A 21,329-nucleotide genomic window follows, 5' to 3' on the forward strand; every position below is an offset into this window, starting at 1 on the left:
GTCAAGCTTCATTTAAGTCAACGTTATTCTTTCTACTGTACCATCAGTGCACACAGAACTTGATATTGTTATTTGTAACATAGGACATCAGTCAATGAAATAGTTGTGTGCACACAAGGATTAGTGTTAGGAAAACCAGACTTCTCCCCCTCTCCTCCCACCATGTGCCCCCACACTGTTCCCACATCTGCTCCAGAGGGTTGGGGGGAACCCCCAGAATGGATTTAGGGGGCATACAGGGAAAGCTGAGGAGAATATTCCATTGTGCAAGGATAAATCCTTGTGCTGACAGCACTGTAGCCTTAGTGTTATGTTGAATACAACCCATAATAAGCAAAAGGAAAGTCCCAGCTCCAAGAAATCTACAGCCTAAACTAGCCTTTGCCAACCTGATGCCCTCCAGACAGTGTTGGACTCCAACAAACGTAAGGTGAAGCATGTCAGGGCAAAAATGTTTAATTCCCCATAGGGCCTGAACTGACAGTGATGGACCAGGAATGAGAACTTGGGGTCACTAGGATAACTTGACGAAGATGTTGACCCAGTGTGTGGCAGTTGTGAAAAAAGGCAAAATCCATCATTAGGAAAGGAACTGAAACGAAAACTGCTAATATCATAATCTATGGTGGGACTGCATTTGGGATATTGTCTACAGCTCTGGTGACCTCGCCTAGAAAAGGATATTGCAGAGTTGGAAAAGGGTCAGAAAACCACAGCCAACATCATCAAGAGGGTGTCATGGCTCCCCTATGGTGAAAGCTTGCAGTGCTTGTGACTCTTTATAATTATGCATGGCATGGAGAAAGCAGATAGAGAAAAGTTTTTCTCCCTCTCCCGTGACATTAGAACTTGTGGACATCATCCCTGACCACTGGTTATGCTGCCACTGGCTGATGGGAGCTGAGAGTCCAAAACTACCTATCGAGGGCACCAGCTTGGTGAATTCAGTCCATCCTAAACTGAAACAAAGTAAAATTTTTGTATGGCAAGGGGCTCATCATCCCCCTGAGTTTGTGGCATAAACCAGATTTAAAATGTAAAGCCTTTTTTTAAAAGAAATAGTTATGAATAACTAAAATACCCAAGATGGTAAGGAATAAGAAAATGTGGTACTGACAAAGAAAATATCAAGGCTTCCTCTCTGTGGTGCTGCACAGTTCTTCTACCTGTACCAATCTTTGATGGCATATAATCATTCTCCTGACCCACTCTCCAGCAAAGAGAATATGATATACAGGATTACATCACAGTATTGAAGCACTGCTTCTTGCTGAGAAGGTTTGATGTGAAGAAGAATTCTGACCCAGCAGTTGTTCCGGCTGCCATGGAAGCAGACAATAGAACCCTGCCCCTTTCACTGGGCGAGTGCTGAGATCACACATTTTGCTTCTTTAGAAGAACCAAGCCCATATGACTCAGGCTGAATCCATCCCTGAGCGCATTTCTCTGGGAGTGAGTCCTACTAAATTCAACATTACTAGAGTTTCCTGAATAGACATACCTAGGATGATGCTGTTTGGGCTTTTGCGAACTTTGCTCGCTTTTTAGACTATTTGCTACTTGCTCGTTCATTTGCACAGTTCATTCATCTTATTCTCTGAATTGCCTTCACTTTCCCACAGCAACATCATGGCATAACAACATCTGATTGGCTACGAAGTTTTTGCAAAATCAAATCATTCAGTTCAGGACCCCAGATTCAGTGGGATCACTCTTGCAACTAATCCAGGAAGGAGAAGGAAGGAAAGTAGAAGCCAAGTGAAACAAGGGTGAATGTTGAAGACTGGAAAAGAGATGAATCTCAGTATCCATGGGACTTACTTCTGAGTAGACAGGTTTATGAATGTGCTCTAAAACTGCTACAGTAAACCTCAACATTGAAACCAAAGAATCAGAGCTCTACTATTTAGTGTTCCCATCTGGCTTCTCCCGTCTCCACATCTTTACAAAGATCTGTCTTGGAGTTCATGGTCCATCATCTATCTTTCAATTTTCTACAGTGGGAGCACCTTTCCAGTATTACTACCTTTTAGTAAATATAAATGGAGAGGTAGAGTTTAAATGAAGCCCTGTTAATGAACCCTTAACAACCCACTCACATCAGCATGCACTCTCTCTGTTTTCCTTTTAAAGCTGGGAATCTAAAGATGTCGCTGAAACTCTCTCATGACGAGAGGAAATTATCTCAATTTTTACTTGTGATGATTTTGTGGGTAGCTGAGATATAGGAGGGACAGTCAACGTGGAGTCCTCCAGAAGTTGTTGTTGAACTATGGCTCCCACAATCTCTGGTTGAGCTGATTGGAATTTTAGTCCTGCAGTTTCTGAAGGCCACCATGTTGGCAAACCTCCTGAGCTACAGGAGAATGATGTGATTCACACACGTGGTTGTGATGTTGTGATGTATATGTAAATGATATTGTGCAAATATCAGCGTAATTACAGTAAACTAGTATGCGACAGCATGTATTATGTTAAATGTGTAGGTAAGTATATCAGGTAAATTAAAATAAGTGTTAGGCTGAGGTGATAGCACTGAGAGGGAGTGGTAGAGAGAATTTGGAAGATTGTGGCAGGGTTAGTGAGATCATAGAATCATATCGTTGGAAGGTACCACAAGAATCATATCTAGTTCTGTGGTTCCTGATTAGCTAGTACTGCGGGCCCCCTGTTTTTCAAAAGCCAAGCCATGGACCCCTTACTTTTGAAAATGTTGTTGTCTCTATGGTAGTTTTTTGTTATGTGAATGGTGTCACAGTCCCCTTGGGTGGATTATGTGGACCCCCTGGGGTCTGAGGACCATCAATTGGGGACCACAATGCAAGTCCAATCCCCTGCAATGCAGGAATCTTTCCACCAACATGTGGCTCAAACCCGCAACCTTGAGATTAAGAGTCTCATGCTCTACTAACTGAGCTATCCCATCAATATGGAGGATTGTGGGGCTCTCGGGCTCACCACCAGTGGTAAGGTCGATGTTGACTCTGAGTAGCATGCCCAGGCACCGTTCGTGAGGAACTCACTGATGTCACTCTTGATAATTAGGAGGTCCATTTCTACCGAAGGAAGTCCAAGATGAACCTGTCCCTCTGGAGTGGCGAGTCATGGCTGCATTCAGTATGAGGCCAACCAACACCTCCGTGTTCAGGATGCTTCCACCTGCCAACACCCTTAGCTTCTTGCTGTGATGGCCTGGGAATCTGATTCAGAGGCTGAATCGGAGGAATCCCAGCCTGCACAGGAGTCCCCGCCTCCAGGGCCGGCTGAGCCGGGGCAGGGGCTTGAATCTGAAGAGCCCCACCTGTGCTGGATCCTCAGGAGCTGAATCCGCTCTGGCCCCGGAGGTGATCGAGGACCCATTGCCTGCAGGTGCTCCTCTCCCAGCCCTGTCAGGGGAAGGTGAGGTTGCCTCTGGGTCCAGTAACTCTCCAGCTTCTCCTGAGCTGCAGAGGCTCAGGGCAGAGAGGCGGAGGGAACTAAGTTCTCTCAGGAGGAGTGCTTGCCTTAAGGCCAGGGAAGGTGAATCACCTGTGGGCTGGGACCGCCCCAGGCCTCAGAGGAGATAAAGGCCAGTCAGCCCAGTCCCAGGTTGCAGGAGCAACATTGTTGGAAACCTGTTCCTGCCAGCACCCTGACCTGCTCGTCTGGAGTTCATGATCACGCCCAGCTCCTTGCCTTGGACCCCGCTTCACCCTTGAGGGACAGCCTCCAGACCCTTGACCCAGGACCGGACTCAGACCACGCCGCACGGTACCCCCCCCCTCGGAACCAGCACACATGCCTTCCTTGTGCGGTGGCCTGAGCACTGAAAGCTCATCCAGGCCAACAGGATCTTGCTGAGGCTTCCTCAGCATCTTTGTGGTAGCCTCTCCCTCCTGCCTGATGGGCTTGGCTGGCTGCCCCAGCTGGGGAGGCTGGGGTAACTGCTGGTGGATGGGCCGTGGCATGGCCAGAGCATCCTGAATATGAAGGCACTGCTGGGTCTCCTGGCTGGCCTCTACACCGAGTGCAGCCACGGCTCACTGCTCATCTCGGACTTCCTCGAGTGGAAATGGACCTCCTGATTATGAAGAGTGACGTGGGTGTGTGTTATAAATGGAAATGTGTTGCTTAAAACAATATATTAGAAGAGCACCATGCAACCCAGATGTGATAACTCCAGGTTGTGCTCGTGTTGGGACAGCACCAGAGGCAAAGAAACCCAAGTATCTATATACAAAACTGCCTTTTAAGCCAAGATGGCAAAAATAAAGAGAGAGCTGGTTGCATATCTAGAAGCAGGATGCTCTTTCAGATTTTCAGGAGACAGAGAAGCCTGTCCCCTCCTCCAGCAAGGTTTTAAAAGCCCAGCCCTTGCATACACTCAAGATGAAATGGCCCCAAAAGGAAAAAAACAAAGCATATTTTTAGGGAGTGTATTGCATTTACTTATGAGTGTATTGCCTCATAAAACTACAGTGGTACCTCGGGTTAAGTACTTAATTCATTCTGGAGGTCCGTTCTTAACCTGAAACTGTTCTTAACCTGAGGTACCACTTTAGCTAATGGGGCCTCCTGCTGCCGCACGATTTCTGTTCTCATCCTGAAGCAAAGTTCGTAACCCGAGGTACTATTTCTGGGTTAGCGGAGTCTGTAACCTGAAGTGTCTGTAACCCGAGGTACCACTGTATAGCTATTTGCACTGGATGTCAGACAGCCTGTTTTCTGCAGGAAAGGGGACCTGTGCCTTTGGCATGCATGCGGAGTATATCAGTCCACTTTATTACTTTAAGAACAGATTGCAATTGTCCCCTTCTTGCTGCCATGATGCAACCCTGATGTATTGCTGTTGTGGTTTGGTTTTTTGTTTAAAAAATTGTTTTATCATGTAGTATATATTTCCATGTTGTGTCCTGCTCTAGGATTGAGTTTAATGATGAGTAGAAGATGCCTAAATAAATGAAAATGTAGAAGCAGTCAGTTGCACAGAAAAAGAGGTACCTTTGACTAGTTAAAGCAGCAGTAGCCAACAAGGTGCTCTCTAGTCATTGTTGGACTACAACTCCCAGCATTCATAGCTATTGGCTATGTTGGCTGGGGCTTGGAATTTGTGTTGGCTGCTCCTGAAATCAGTGTTTGAAGTTCTGGGGCTACGAAGCCTGCTTAGCTTTCCGTGGTTCTGCTTGCCCCAGAATACCTTCTGTTATGATGTTATTGCTTTGTTTGGAGGAAACACATTTTCTTTCAACCCCACTTTCCCATTTGCGAAAGGGACAGATCAGTGATCATATCTTGCGGTATGTGATTGCAGAAAAATGTACAGCTATGAAAATTTGGGCCCTTCTTGAGCTAATGCCCAACAGAGTCTTTGTGTGTGTGTGTGTGGGGGGGGGGAGTTGCATGACAAAATCATTGAGCTGTGGCAGAAGCAAGAATTAACTTACATTGAATTCACAATTCGGGAGCTTTTCTGGCTGAATAATGAGGACCGGAGCATAATTCTGTTGACAATATTTCCCTTCGCTTGAAAAGGCCTGGGCAGCCCATCTCTTCCCATTCCTTCAACTTCTTCAGTCGAGGGAGCTCCGAATATTGCCAGACCACTGACTCCCATCATCCCTGAGCATTGGTCATGCTGGCTAGGGCTGGTGGGAGTTGGAATCCAACAACATAGCAGGTTGCAGGTTATCCAACTCTGTTCTATATGGTATGGAAATACTGAAAGGAAGTGTAACATCTTCCGCAGTTAGGCATGCCTAGAGGCAATATCCTATACGTGGGATTTGATTCAGTGCTGTTCGTTCCCTGACTGGTGGAATTTGATAACTAGAAGGCAACATGCACGACGATGGGTGAATAATGCAATCTTTCCCCAAAATGGTGCCACCCAGATCTTGTTGGACTACAGCTCCCATCATCCTCAACCATTGGCCATGCTGGTTGGAGCTGAAGGGCCACAGGTTGCCTTAAATCAACGGAGGACACAGAAGAGGACCCTTCGCTCAAAGCAGCAGCAAAGCTCTTCACAGGAAGGAAAGTAAATACTTTTGGACTACACAGACTCTTCCCATCCCCATGTATTTGTAGACCACTAATGAACCATAACGAACCTCCAGGCTAGTCCCTGATGGCCATGAGGCCAAGCAGGAATGAATGAGAAATGAAAGAAAGCTACCAGTGTCAAGGGTGTGTTCAGAAGCAGTGTCTTCGTGAATACTAATCCTGCCTGCACTTCCCCCAGCTAAGATCCAGCTAAAGGAACCCAGTCAGTTTTCCTCTTCCCCCCCGTTTGTGTTCGTCTACCTTTTCATCAGAATCCACAGAGCTTTGCAACTTTCTGACACTTTTTAATAACTTTGTGGCCGCCCTTTTGACACCAACGAGTTTGAAAGCTGTATTCTGTTGGCTCTACCGATGGCAATGGCTTACTGGAAGCTGTAGGAAAGACTCTTGATAAACCCCAGATCTTTAAACAGAAATGGAGAACCTGTTGGACTCCAAATCCCATCAGCCCCAGCCAGCACTGCGAATGGCCACGAATGATAGGTACCATAATCCAACAACAGTTGGAGAGCCACAGGTTCTCCATCCCTGGCTCAGAAAACATTTGGATGGTAATATAAACCTTGTCAAAACACAGGGAGGATGTAACATAGCTCCAAACCCCACTGTATTGCATACAGTCCAAATCCTATGCATATTTACTTTGAAGAAAGTCCCATGGACTTCAGTGAAGCTTATTTCCAAGTGTGGACAAGATCATTCACACTTAATTGTGCGCTGTACAAAAACAAGTCGTAATTGGTTCCATAAGAAATCTATGGCTTTTCCTTCCTTCCTTTCTTTTTTAATGCCTTGCAACGACATACAGAAACGAAACCTCCCAAGCAACACTCAAAACATGAGCTCGGAAACTTGCACATTTTCCAAATGCCATCTCCCCTTTGACTGAAAGCAGGGGGTTGATGCTAAGAAGAAACTTCTACAGGCAGACAACATTTTGAACACAGAAGAAATGACTCAAAACAAAACCCCAGCTAGAAAATAAACATAAAACAAAAAAACCAAACACCAATATTACACCATTTACACTGAAACAAACAACAGGCAATTGGATGCTTTGATGCAAAGTTGATTCCCACCCAGCCCCTCAACTGACAGCTCTCTCTTCCTCTTCTTTCCCTGTGAATTATTTGATCTGGCTTGTTCTCACTGAGCAGAGGAAGCATGCTCTGGCAAGAGACCCAAGTGGTGGCTACTGCGTTTGTTTAATCGACTGTATCGCTTCCTATTTTATCTGGCAATGGAAACATGGCATTGTGCAGACAGAGGCTCCTTCTGAAATAGACATCTTTGCAAAAGGCTCTCAACAACCACCCACCACCCCAGTTTCCTCCAGACCCCTGAGATTTCCAAAACCAGGCAACCGAATCTACTTCCAGATAGCCAAAGTACCCCAAATAAAGAAATGAATGGTCTTCAATCAGTATAAGACCCAGCAGACAGCCTGCTTTATAACAAGCAGTGCAGGAGGGCGGGTGGGAAGGGAGGGGAGGGGAAGAAGAGAGAAAGAAAGAAAGAAAGAAAGAAAGAAAGAAAGAAAGAAAGAAAGAAAGAAGGGGAGACCCCCAAACTGGTTGACTTACCTTATTTTCTCCATCTCTGCCGCAGAGGCCTACAAGAAATCAAACAAACAAGGTGCAAGTGAATGGAAAGGGAGCAGCAGCGTTCACTCGGCAGATTTATGCATAGTTCAGGCTATCCAAAAAGGCTGGCTGGCAGGCTTGGCTGGCTGCTGCCGCCGGCTCCCGTCTACCGAGCCCCGGCCAGACCCGGACCCCAGATCTGCATGGGAGCAGCAGGGCTGCACGTTGACTGGTGAACTCCCGAAGAACGCAGCAGCAGCAGCGGCGGAGGCAGCAGCAGCAGCGAACACGCTGCAGAAAGGCTGGCGAGCTCCCCAGGAGACATGGGCAACACGGAATGACTCAGTTTGTAGCGCCCAGGCGAAGAAGGCAGAGGAGGAGGAGGAAGGTGGAAGGAGAACCAGTAACAGGTTACTGTGCCGAGCGGGTTCCGCAGGAGAGAAAGTTGAAATCGAGGGGTGGCCCCGTCCAACAGGAGCCAAGGGAGGGAGGGAGGCAGGCAGGCAGGCGCGCACCAACGTGGCACATAGACGCTGCCTCGATCTCCAGTTTCTCTCCTCCCTCGCCCTCCCCCCTCCCCCCAAAAAACCCCCACACCACCTTGGAGTTTTTAATTCATCACGTTTCCCCGAGATCTCGGCAGATGGAGCGCGCGCACGCAGCTCGAGCGAGAGTTTCAGGGATCGCGTTAGGGTTGGTTTTTTTGTGTGTGTGTGTGTCCCCCACCCACCCTGTAATTCATGATCTTAATTCATCTCTCTCGCATTCCGCCTTGCCCTTTAAGATCCACGCCGGGGTCCCTTTGATCCGCACCGGCAAGAGGGTGGGGGGAAAGTTTCAGGCGGACTCCTTTTTTTAACCCCTGTTCCGCCAGACCCGGCCAAGGAAGACACCCCTCTCCAACAGCGCTTGACTCTTTGGGAGCCTGAATAACCCTTTGCTTCCTGAGATCTGCCCAGATGAAGCCACCAGGATGGTGCGGGGGGAGTTCGGATTCTGTTGCAGCTTTTACCATACTAGTGTGTCCTTCCTTCCTTCCTTCCTTCCTTCCTTCCTTCCTTCCTTCCTTCCTTCCTATCATCTATCTATCTATCATCTATCTATCTATCTATCTATCTATCTATCATCTATCTATCATCTATCTATCATCTATCTACCTATCTATCATCTATCCCTGCATCGTTTCATTTCTTTTGAATTCTTTCCCCTTTCAGTGTATGGCGTGCAACCATTTTATTCACCCTCGATCGACACAATTCTCTCCAATATTTTGAGCTGTCAGGCTTCTTTTGGCTCCGCCTGCCCTTCACACACATCTAGAGTGGGTGGGCGGACTCTTCTGCTTTCCCCCTTCCATCCCAGTTTTGTGAATTAGAGGATGAAAGCGCCAGGGCGAGTCTGGGAACCCGACATCTCAAAAGTATATTCCCATCCTTTTTTTTTAGTCCCAGAAGATTAGAAGACCTGTCTTTTCAAAGCCTCTTGTTTTAGATAATCCTAAAGCACATTTCTCCCCTACCAAACATAAAAATTAAAAAAGAAACTGGGAAATGCTGTTTAAAGGTGCTAGGAATTGTAGCTCTGTGAGGGGGGAACTACAGTTCCCAGAATTCTGGGCGGGGTGTGTGCTTTAAATGTATGGTATGTACTTAGCCTGTGCAACAGATGGTGGTTAGGTAAGAAAAGGAAAAACGAGGCATGATCAGAACAGCAAAAATGAAAATCTACACTGAAATATCAGTGGCGTTCGTGTTCTTCAATTGCCAACAGATCCCTATTTCTCTCTCCCCCCCCCCCCCCGCGTCCTTCCTGGTTTTTTCTCTGGCCCAGTCACTTATGATCTCATGATGTGGAAGTCCTTTCCTCACATCCATTGTTGCCTTGGCAATGCCTTGCAAAATGCATCGAGAGGCAAGCCGAGCCCACTGATTGAACGGTTCCCCCACACCAATTCATTAACATACAATATTGCAGCGCGCAAGATGAGACGACTTTTCTGAACACCACCCCGCTGGTTCCGATCCGGGGAGTCCTAAATGCCAAATGATAACCGCCAGTGTCCACTCTATGCAAGTGGAACCTCCAAAAATGGATGGGCTTGTGCACTGGGGGAAGGAGGGTGTCCTTCTGTGCTCCACAAAACAACCCTCCTGTGCTGATGATGCAGCGCAACCCTGAATTCTCATCCTTTCACGAACGTAGGAGACAGAATCACGGCGCCCCTCTCTGCACTAGCAAACGCCTTTCCTAAGCTGCTATGTGGAGCTAAAAGGAGGAGGGCAATGAGGAAGGGGAAGAGCTCATAAGGACATGGCACTCCGCTATGTGCTTCATACTGGGCACATAGTTAGAGTATGGAACAGGCTCCCACAGGAGACAATGCTGTCCACCAACTTGGGTGGCTTTAAGAGAGGATTAGATAAGAGAAATTAATGGAGGATAAAGCTCTCAATGGCTAACAGCCACGATAGCTATGTTCTACCTCCACATTCAGAGGCAGTAATACTTCTAAATACCAGTTGCTGGAAACTGGGGGAGACGAAGAAGAAGAAGAGTTTGGATTTGATATCCTGCTTTATCACTCCCCTTAAGGAGTCTCAAAGCGGCTAACATTCTCCTTTCCTTTCCTCTCCCACAACAAACACTCTGTGAGGTGAGTGAGGCTGAGAGACTTCAGAGAAGTGTGACTAGCCAAGGTCACCCAGCAGCTGCATGTGGAGGAGCGGGGAAGCGAACCCGGTTCACCAGATTACGAGTCTACTCCTCTTAACCACTACACCACACTGGAGGAAGTGATCTAGGTCAATGTTTCCCAAATTTGGGTCTCAAGCTGTTTCCCATCACCCCTGACCACTGGTCCTGATAATTGTGTGGACACGCGGAGTCCCCTCAACCCCAGGCGATCCCCGAGCTGAATAATCCTTCTGTTGTGTTGGCAGGGCGGTCCTTCCCCCTACCTGGCCGATCCCCTGGCAATGCCCCCCCCCCAGGTGGGATTGGGCGAGGTAGGCAGAGACCTTCAGGTATCCAGCCTGGGGAGGGCAAAGCCAGCCCCTACTACCAGGAGCCGCACTGCGCACGACCACGCAAAAGGCACCCCCCATTTGATGTGGGGAGCGGTCATTAGGGATGATAGGGGTTGTAGTCCGAAAACAGCTGGGGACCCAAGTTTGGGAAACACAGCTCTAGATGTTGTAGTCCAAATCCCAGGATCTGGAGGGCCACAGGTTCCCCATCCCTGGCATCAGTCAGTTCCAGGCTGGTGCTGGAGCAACATGAGTAGCTTCTCGCTGAGTCTGGTATCTGGCTTGTTTTTCCTAAGCTAGCTCCATGGGTATGCACCTTGTCTTACCTGACTAGAATGTACCTCCTTGAGCTCAAGGCAGTTGTCCAGAACAAGAGAACCAAGCTGGCAACATGACCAGGAGATTTCGCAAGTTTCTGCTGCACCGGCATACATGGTTGGTGGGTTGCATTTAACGTGGTATGCTCTGGCTGGAATGCCAATTGCTGGACTACGACAGCCTGGTCCAGGCAATGGTAACCTCAAGACTTGATTACTGTCATGCATTTTAGGTGGGTCTGCCCTCATAAATGGTCTGGAAGCTGCAGGTAGTACAGAATGCCATGGCCAAACTGCTCACAGGAACAGGTTACTGGAACCCTGCTACTCTGCTGTTGAGAGAAAGCTATGCTACTGGGCCAGGTTCAAGTTACTTGGATTAATTCACAAAGCTCTAAATAACTTGGGCCCAAAGTAAATTAAGGACCTTTTCATCCCTTATGTTCCATTTAAGTCAACTGACATCCTCTGATAGAGCACTTCTGGTGATTCCTGCATGTCCCTGAGGTTCAGTTTGCTTTCATGTGGCAGGTCCTGTGCCAAACAGGTAGAAGTTTGGCAGGAACTTCAGATTCCTAGACCATAGAATTGTAGAGTTCCCTCCTTCCATCCAGGCCTCTTTTGAAAACATATTTTTTTCCAGATAGGCCTTTTGCAACATGATCTTGTTTCCTTTTAACCAATTGGTATTTATTGATGTTCTTAATTCTTTTAATGGGTGCTTTGTATGTTGTATGCCAACCTTGATATACTTTATGAAAGTGTGGATTATAAATATATCACTAAAAATAAAATAAAATAAAGGTGTGTCACAAGCTGTGCAGGCATTTTCTAGCATGTTGCTCTATACATTTTGGAGTAGGCAGCTGTTAACGCCATGTCATCTTGCTTTATCATACAGCCGTACAGATGATAGGTGTTAAAAAGCCATGTCCAAATGCATACTTACAGATTGCTGCAATGGGTTTCCCATACAGGCAGAGATGGAAAGGCTTTTAGTGTTGTGCTAACATTCCAAAAGCCTTTTATGTTTCATTCAGCTTTAGCTTTTGCAAAGATGTCTGCATCAATTTTTTATTGTGTTCAGATGCATTGTTCCATAAGTAAGCCTACTCTAGTAGTACAGAAGGTTAGAAGCAAAGTTGTTTGTGAACAAAAGTTACTGGGGTGTGTGTGTGTGTGTGTGTGAGAGAGAGAGAGAGAGAGAGAGAGAGAGAGAGAGAGAGATATTTTGTAAAAGCACTGGTGATGTCAAGTGGATACCCTTTTCTGGGTAGATATTCTGTTAAAGGACTCAGACAAGAACTTTGATTGAACCAACAGCATCGATGGAGGAGAACACTGAGCTTTGCAATTGTGTAATAGTTGTGTAGTAGCACCTTTTAATGGATTGACTGTAAGAGTTTGAAAGCTTCTGAGATCACCAGCTATTTCCCATGCAGAAATAAGTAAAGGGGCTGAGTTTACTCATACAACCAGTCCCTTGGTGTACTTTCTATAAATACCCAGCACTTATATCTCAATGCATTAGATGAATCTGTCCTTAGTTCCAGTTTCTCATTGTTGGCTATTAAATGAGAGCCTGCATGATGTCATGAGTAGCGTTGCGCGATATCTGCTTTCCAGTGTCATAATATACCACCTGCTAAACTTTGTGATATGGCAGTATATTATGATGTCAGAAGAAGAAGAAGAGGAAGAGTTTGGATTTGATATCCCGCTTTATCACTACCCAAAGGAGTCTCAAAGCAGCTAACATTCTCCTTTCCCTTCCTCCCCCACAACAAACACTCTGTGAGGTGAGTGAGGCTGAGAGACTTCAGAGAAGTGTGACTAGCCCAAGGTCACCCAGCAGCCGCATGTGGAGGAGCAGGGAATCGAACCCGGTTCACCAGATTGCGAGACTCCCGCTCTTAACCACTACACCACACTGGCAGGGAGGAAGAAGGCAGCTGCCAGCCATGGAGACAATGAGCATCACTGTGCACAGCTTCTGCCGCTTCCTGTCAAGTCCAAGAGGGCGGCACTGCTCTAGACGGAGTACATCAGCCAGGGCACCACATACCAGGGCACTGTGGAGCTGCCTCTCCCAGTCTCTTGCCTCCTCCTCCAGCGCCTGGCACATGGAGGATGGAGCCTTGGCCCCACAAGGCATGGGGCGAAGCTACTTCCTCCTCCAGTGCCTGGTGCACAGAGGAAGGAGCCCCTAGGGTGAAATTGTTCTTAAAGGTAAAGGTAAAGGTAAAGGTACCCCTGCCCATACGGGCCAGTCGTGTCTGACTCTAGGGTTGTGCGCCCATCTCACTTAAGAGGCCGGGGGCCAGCGCTGTCCGAGGACACTTCCGGGTCACGTGGCCAGTGTGACAAGCTGCATCTGGCGAGCCAGCGCAGCACACGGAAACACCGTTTACCTTCCCACTAGTAAGCGGTCCCTATTTATCTACTTGCACCCGGGGGTGCTTTCGAACTGCTAGGTTGGCAGGCGCTGGGACCGAGCAACGGGAGCGCACCCCGCCGCGGGGGCTTGAACCGCCGACCTGACGATCAGCAAGTCCTAGGCGCTGAGGTTTTACCCACAGCGCCACCCGCGTCCCGGTGGTGTCCCGGTGAAATTGTTCTTAGGCGTGCTGTTTTGGAGGTCAGTGACATGTGTGGGGTGCTGATTGGCAGACGGAAGCACAGTTCCCATGCGTGCATCTACTTCTATCCTCCTGAGTTTAAAGCAGTTGGCCTGAAACTGAGAGGTGAAATACTGTCAGGTCTAAATTGCATAGTAATAATAATAATAATAATAATAATAATAATTTATTATTTATACACCACCCATTTGGCTGGGTTTCCACAGCCACTCTGGGCAACTCCCAACGGAATATTAATAATAATAGAAAAGCGATAAAACATCTAACTTTAAAAACTTCCCTAAACTGGGTTGCCTTCAGATGTCTTCTAAAAGTCAGATAGTTGTTTATTTTCTTAACATCTGAAGGGTGGGCGTTCCACAAGGCGGGTGCCACCACCGAGAAGGCCCTCTGCCTGGTTCCCTGTAACCTCATTTCTCGCAGTGAGAGAACCGCCAGAAGGCCCTCGGTGCTGGACCTCAGTGTCCGGGCTGAACAATGGGGGTGGAGATGCTCCTTCAGGTATACTGAACCAAGGCCATTTAGGGCTTTAAAGGTCAGCACCAAAACTTTGAATTGTGCTCAGAAACGTACTGGGAGCCATTGCAATCTAGCTCTCAAACTGATCCTGGATGATGCATCGATACACCGCCCAGGCCTAGTCATGAGGATAAAATGGAGAGCCACCCTGAGCTCTTTGGAGAAAAGGTGGGACATAAATGAATAAATAATAATAAATAATAAAGCTGGCAGCTGAGAACTTCTGGCCCTCAAGCTGTTGCTGAATTCTACCAGCCCCAGTGTAGCAGCTGGAGTGCCAGACAAGTATTAAGGAGGCCTGGGTTCAAAATTTCAGCTAGCCATGTCACTCGCTAGGTGACTTTTGGCCAATCTCTCACAACCTTGCAAGGTTGCTGTGAGTATAGCAACATAGGAAGCTGCCTTGTACTGAATCAGATCTCGGGTCCATCTTAATCAGTATTGTCTACACTGACAGACAGTAGCTCTCCATCATTTCAGACAAGGGGCGTCTCTTAGACCTACCTGGAGATTTCGGGAATTGAACTTGCGACTTTCTGCCTGCAAGGCAAGTGCTCTGTCCATGAGCTATGGCCCTTCCCCAGATAAAACCACTGAATGAGACAAGAGGAAGAGAGTGGTCCTCCCCCCTTCCTTTCCTTCTTGCTAGGCTTGTATTTTGAAAATATCAATCCATGATGACCTTTGATTCGAATGGCTTCTACTTAAAATACGCAGAGGTTTAAATAAAGATGGGACAGTACTACATACCACTCTCTGTGTTGGTAGTTCACCTTGGGGGGAAGCTTAACTTAGCATGACCTCACAAGGAACAATGATCTAAGAATAACATGAACTGAGAAAGTACCAGAAACCAGGAGAGTGTGAAATCAAATACCCGAAGGACTGTGCCTGCCTCTCTCTCTCTCTCTCTTGGGCGAGTGCACTGCTCTTTTTGGTATGTACCATACCTTGCTTAATAACTTGTGTGGGTGGGTGTTGAAACATAGCACAGAGAAACAGTTCGCTGGGATGTTTATAATTACACCAAGCAATTTAGGCACAGAGGTTGCTGTTCAGGAAATCGGGGCAATAAGTGGCTGTTAAATCACAGCAGTATTTGGGATATGATTAAACTTCTGTGGGCATCCTTTCAAAAGCCCTTAGCTGATGGGACCTTTGAGATTTGACCTCCTGGGCACCCCATCTTGACTCTGGCAAAAGAACTGTCTGTTTTTTGAGAAACTGGGCAGATTGGTAGGTATTGAACCGGTGGGACTTAACAAAGCTGATGATCAGCAGCCTGGAAACCAAGCCTTACAGGGAAAGGCTGAAGGAGCTAGGTATGTTTAGCCTTGAAAAAAGGAGACTGAGAGGAGATACGATAGCCATCTTCAAATAACTTAAGGGCTGTCACATGGAAGAGGGAACAAGTTTGTTTTTTCCTGCTCTGGAAGGTAGTACTTGAACCAATGGCTTCAAGTTTCAAGAAAGGAGATTCCGACTAAACATTATCTTTCTGACAATAAGAGCTGTTTGACAGTGGAACGGTCTCTCTTGGGAGGTTGTGGACTCTCCTTCTGTTATGTACTGAGCTGAATCCTAGAACAATAGGATCCAGAATGCAGCAGTCTGATTGGTCCTCAGGAGCCACCCAATCCAGCTCCAGGTGGAAGTGAATCAGCGACCTGATTGGCCTGCAGGAGCAGCCAATCAGGCTTCTGGAGAAGGTGTATCTGCAACCTGATTGGCCTGCAGGAGCAGCCAATCAGGCTTCTGGAGGAGGTGAATCTGCCACCTGATTGGCCTACAGGAGCAGCCCAGAATTAGCCAATCACGTGGGGCCCATTGGGTAAATAATGTATATACAGCTAGACGTTTTGGGGAAAGTTTCATTCATTGCTACTATGAGCTGAATAAAGAGCATGAAATTCACACTCGACTCCAAATATATTTCACCTTCCTTGGAGGTTTTTAAGCAGAGGTTGGATGGCCATCTGCTATGGATGCTTTAGCTGAGATTCCTGCATTGCGGGGGGTTGAATTGGATGAACCTTGGCGTCCCTTCTAACTCTTACAATTCTACGATTCTATGATGGAAAAAGCAGGTGGGTTTTATTGGTATATTTAGATCCCAACTTTCCTCCAAGGTAGCATGCATGGTTTTCTCCTCATCTTATTCTCAGAACAGCCCTGTGAGGTTGATTAGACATAGGCCATTCATACAATACATTTAAAACACTATGAAACCACTTTAAACAGTCATGGCTTCCCCCACAAAATCATGGGAGCTACAGCTTGTTAAGCATGCTGGACTTGCCAGGAGACCCTGTTCTCCTCACAGAACTACGATTTACTGAGTGGTGTAACAGTCAATCCCTATTCCCAGGGAACTCTGGGAATTGTAAGGAATAGGGTTGAGCAGAGCTTTGGCTGAGATTTAGAACTTGTTTTCATATCAAAGCTCAGTAAGTGAAATAACAAGGATGGTGGAAAAGGCACTGGCTTTTGTACAGACTGCTATTCCTTCAAAGCTGACTGTTGTCAATATCCCCCACTCTTCCCCAGTCAAGGTCATAGTCCCCAAGACTGGTTAAGTTATTTTGTTCCACACAGTGGCGTAGCGTGGGTTGTCAGCACCCAGGGCAAGGCAAGTAATTTGCGCCCCCTAACCCGTGGATTTGCGGCCCCTAACCCGTGGATTTACGCCCCCTAACCCGTGGATTTGCCCTAACCCCAGATGTTGCGCCCGGTGCGGCCGGCCCCCCTGCACCCCCCACGCTACGCCACTGGTTCCACAAATACCTCACCCTCGTAGTAAAAAAATACAATGAAATAACAAGTGATTTCCTGCTCTTTCTTAATACCCAGCACTAGTTGCTTGAGGCAGCTACTTCATTCTGCCTAATGCATACCTGCCAAGAGCCCCGAAAAACTGGACATCCTATTTTTTCATGCAAGATCTCAGCTGCCATTTTGGGTGCCACAATATTGCATGCTCAGGGCCACACTCTAGACCCAAAAAGCATTTGGGGGTGCTCTAGAGCGTGGTGTGGGTCACATGATTCACCCAGAAGCACTTCCCAGAAGACACGCATCCGAAAAAGTTGGATGGTATGCTAATGATAGGGACGTACCAGTTTCTTGATAAGCAATGCATAGGATTAAGATGTTAAATTGCAATGAGTAGAATGAGTACCGTGCTGCATATTTAATAATATTTTGAGCTTTGATTAGCAATAGATCCAAGCTCCTTGTATTATAACAAATAGGAGCTAATAGGGTTGGGTAGGGTAGAAAGGTGCTGTCTGTATGACAAAGCAGGTAAAAAAAAGTCAATAATACATTAATACAAAAGAAATGAGTTAGCAGGTGTGGAGCAGCACTCAGAATCATTTTGGTCTGATCCAACAAGGCAATTATTATGTTCTTTAGCACCCCTGAGGTCCCCCCCTCTCAACCCCTCCCCCATATATTGAATTAAATGAATGTGTCAATATCTTTGAAATAGGAGGGTTAATGTTATCCGATTCCTTGAATATATCTGTATCTCTAAGTCTGCCTGCCTGTCTGCCTGTCTACCTATCTCAGTCAGTAGAGCATGAGACTCTTAACCTTAGAGTTATGGGTTTGAGCCCCAGGTTGGGCCAAAGATTCCTGCATTGCAGAGGGTTGGACTAGATGACCCTCGTAGCCCCTTCTAACTCTACAATTCTATACATCTATCTATCATCTGCACACATTTCCCCTGAATGTTCTCTCAGCTCTCCAAATGTTCGTTTCGATCTTTTCCAAGCTGTGGGTTTGTGTGTTGCCTGGAAGAAACAGGCTCTGTTTAGCTTATTATTGAAAGAGGGGCGTCCTACACGGCTCCTCTACACACACGAAAGGCTGGAGTGGAGCCTGTACTGGACTGGGATGCTATTTTAATAGCCGAAAGGTCACCAGAAGTCTCCCCGTGGTCCCTCGACACCCTCTCTTGCGCAGCGCATTAGCATTCCTCTCCGCAGGTCCCTTTCTACTAGTTTGAAAGAGTCGGCTCTCAACTCCTACACAAAATGTGGAGTTGTTAGGATTTGCAGAGGAGACATTAAATCAGCCTCTGGAGATTCCTTTGTCAAAAGGAAGCCATATTTATTAAAAGTGCAGTTGGCTCTCCACATGTGTCATATTCCCTCCCGCTTCCCTTGGCCTTTCCCCTCCTTCCGGCACATCCACCCCCTGCCCAGGGTGGGGGAAAAGCCCTCTGCAGGAACATCCAGTGAATATTATCTAGTGGCTCGTGCTTGTCATTCTGTCCTGTGTGATACTATTTTTAGAAAGGGATTTTCATCCAATTGCCGTTCAGTAGACTAGTTGTCAAGGCAAACACCGAGAAGGTGGTTGAGGTTGAATTTGTCAATGATTCAGCAGTGCGGGCTGTTGTTAGCAAGCCAGGCTCGCCTCTCTGATAATAATGTGCGCTCTGGCATTTCTGAGAGCCGGTGTGATGTTGCAGGTAGTGTGTTTGGCCCTGAAAGTGAAGGACCTGGCGGGCTCTAATAACTCCCCAGGGATGAAGCTTACATCTTAGCGGTCCCTGGACCAATAACAATGCATAGCATCTGTAGCAATGCTTTAGAGCACTTAGCACAAAGGTGGGCAGTGGGGTTTTTGGACTATGTCATACCCTCCAACATTTCTCTGATGAAAATAGGGAGATATTATTCTATACCTTCCAACATTTCTCCAGTGAAAATACAGACATCCCCTCCAACGTTTCTCTGATGAACATAGGGACATCCTATTCCATACCCCCCAACATTTCTCCAATGAAATAGGGGTGTCCTAAGGAAAAGGGGGACATTCTGGGATCAAATCAGAAATTGGGACAGCTTCTGTAAATCCAGGACTGTCGCTAGAAAATAGGGACACCTGGAGGGTCTGCTATGACTCCCACCACACCAAGGCAGCATGGCCAATAGTCAAGGATGATGGGTGTTGCGGCCCAAAACATCTGGAAGGTTACAGGGTCCCCACTAAGGGGTTAAATCTGTAAATTTCAGTTTTTCATAGCCCCCCCATCTTGAGTTCTTCACATTTCCACACCCCTTTGCATTTCCCCCACATTCTTCATTAAAATTGTTCGGCATTTTATTGCGAATTTCTCCTAATAGACACTTCTTTTTTTTGCAAACCAGCATCCTGTAACGTAATGCACTTTCACATGATTTTCAGCAGTATATGCATTTTTATGCACACTTTGTCCTACTATATGCATTTTGTATGCATCACTTGGCATGTTTCAGAAGATGGCTGCACTTACATTTACAGTTTTGGGGAAGCTAGAATTAGGTAGGATCGCCTTGAAATGCAAACAGAAGCAAATTTGTTTGCCATCCCTATTCCCCACCGTGCCCGAGTAGACATTAGTGAGATAGATAGACCAATAGCCTGATTTTGTTTAATGCAGCTTATGACAATCAAATCATAAGCTGGAGTAGGTTATCACCTGTACTGTGTTGTACAAGGGACTGCCTTTCAAGAACATTCAGAAACTCCTGTGTCATAGAATCGTAGAGATGGACGGTATCCTAATTCAGGAATCTCAGCTAAAGAATCCCAGACAGATAGCCAACCACCCTCTGTTTAAAAACATCTAATGAAGTTTTCCATCACTTTCCGACGTACTCCACTGTTGCAACAGCTCCTACCGTCAGAAAGCTCCTCCTAAAGTTTAGTTGGAATTTCCTTTCTTGTAATTGAACCCATTGCTTTGGGTCCAACCTTCTGGAGCAGCCCTTTGGGTATCTGAATCTGGCTATGATATCACCTGTCAGCCTTCTCTTCTCCAGGTGAAACATACCCAACTCCCTCAACTGCAGATGGAACTATTAAGAAGGAGTCACCAAAATGAACACATCTGCAGTTCATTTAGAGAAGTGAAATTCAAAGTGGTGGGTTTGTTTCAGAAGGTCCAAAATGAACCGGGACCAGGGTGATGGTGTCTGAGGGACCATATTTGCCTGTATGGACTTGCCTATGCACAAAGATCACCATTACAGGCCTGCTAATCCCACCTACAGGGTTCAGTATTTTAAATATGTCTAGCTCACTTTTTAGAACAAGGCCCTCACAAAACGGCATCCATAAAAACATATACAATACTATGTCTATCTATCTATCTATCTATCTATCTATCTATCTATCTATCTATTGATCTATCGATCATCTATTGCTATAGAATCAGAAACTTTCAAAAAACAGTGAAACAATATATCTCCCAATTATATAAAAAATCAGTAGCACAAAATATTATTATGATATGCACTCTCTTATTCTTGCTTCTGGCATTGTCAGACTGGTATTCCACTGATCATATATATACTATTATATGTAACAATACTGATTAGACTATGGTCCCCACTGTTAAAAGACAGACACTGTAAGGCACAAACCAAGAATTCTTACATGGGCTAGGATCATATTCCTGGGAACTGAGAAAGAAGCAAGCACCGATTGAAACATCAACGCAGTAACAAATTGCTAGGTTTTCAAATGTGAACATGGAACTGAGCAATTAAGCAAATTATAGACATTTAAGGCCAAGAAAAATCATCCATTGACTACCTACCAGCCCCCACCCCATGGAAGCCATAGTTACCAGTAAAGGATGGTAACTGTGGAATAAAGCCAGAAAACAGAGACATCACCAGAAAGAGTTACGTTAAATTCAGGAGATCTGGGTTTAACTCTATCCCTTTCCCATGGTTAGAAAACCAAGATGAGCGCTGCAACCCCAGAGTTGTTCGTGACTGGACTTAACTGTCAGGGGTCCTTTACCTTTACCTTTGCTTTAAGCTTCTCTTCATCCTGCATTTCCATTGCATGGACATTTTGTGAAACTCCACCTTTCTGTCATTCCTACCAAATGGAGAACGTGCTGGGGTGTCTTCCAAATGGGGCACTGAGCTAGCAGTCCCACGTGCTGCCTTCTTACTTCTACCCAGTCCGAGAGGTGACTCTGACTGTCGACCTCCTCCTCCTCTGACTCAGTGTTGCTATTGCAGAACTCAGCAAGGAGGAAGACAGGGGACCAGTTAGCGTTAGTTGCCTCTGCCAGTCCTGGGTTCTGGCTCCACCTGTCCTTGAGCTCTCTGCTTTCCACCCCACCAGTCCCAATAGCTTCCAACCCATCATGAGGTCTGGAAAACTGGGGAGGCTGTAGCATACAAATCAAAGTGA

The 21,329-nt window shown here is 46.5% G+C and overlaps 1 protein-coding gene and 1 long non-coding RNA gene across 2 annotated transcripts in view; one reads left to right on the forward strand and one right to left on the reverse strand.

Moving 5' to 3' along the window:
- The window catches only part of BEGAIN (brain enriched guanylate kinase associated), a 177,882-nt gene that overhangs the window by 135,281 nt on the left and 21,272 nt on the right, over nt 1-21,329 (reverse strand). The window contains exon 2 of the mRNA XM_083614916.1: nt 7,626-7,654. Within this exon, the coding sequence (XP_083471042.1) occupies nt 7,626-7,654 (29 nt within the window). The remainder of the gene's footprint in view (nt 1-7,625; nt 7,655-21,329) is intronic.
- Nucleotides 1,300-1,891, forward strand: LOC310747068. Its single transcript, XR_014540879.1, has 2 exons — nt 1,300-1,452; nt 1,623-1,891. It is a non-coding gene; the product is annotated as an uncharacterized lncRNA (long non-coding RNA).

This window comes from Podarcis filfolensis, assembly GCF_964270895.1.
Source record: "Podarcis filfolensis genome assembly, chromosome: 1".
Lineage (NCBI taxonomy): Eukaryota > Metazoa > Chordata > Lepidosauria > Squamata > Lacertidae > Podarcis > Podarcis filfolensis.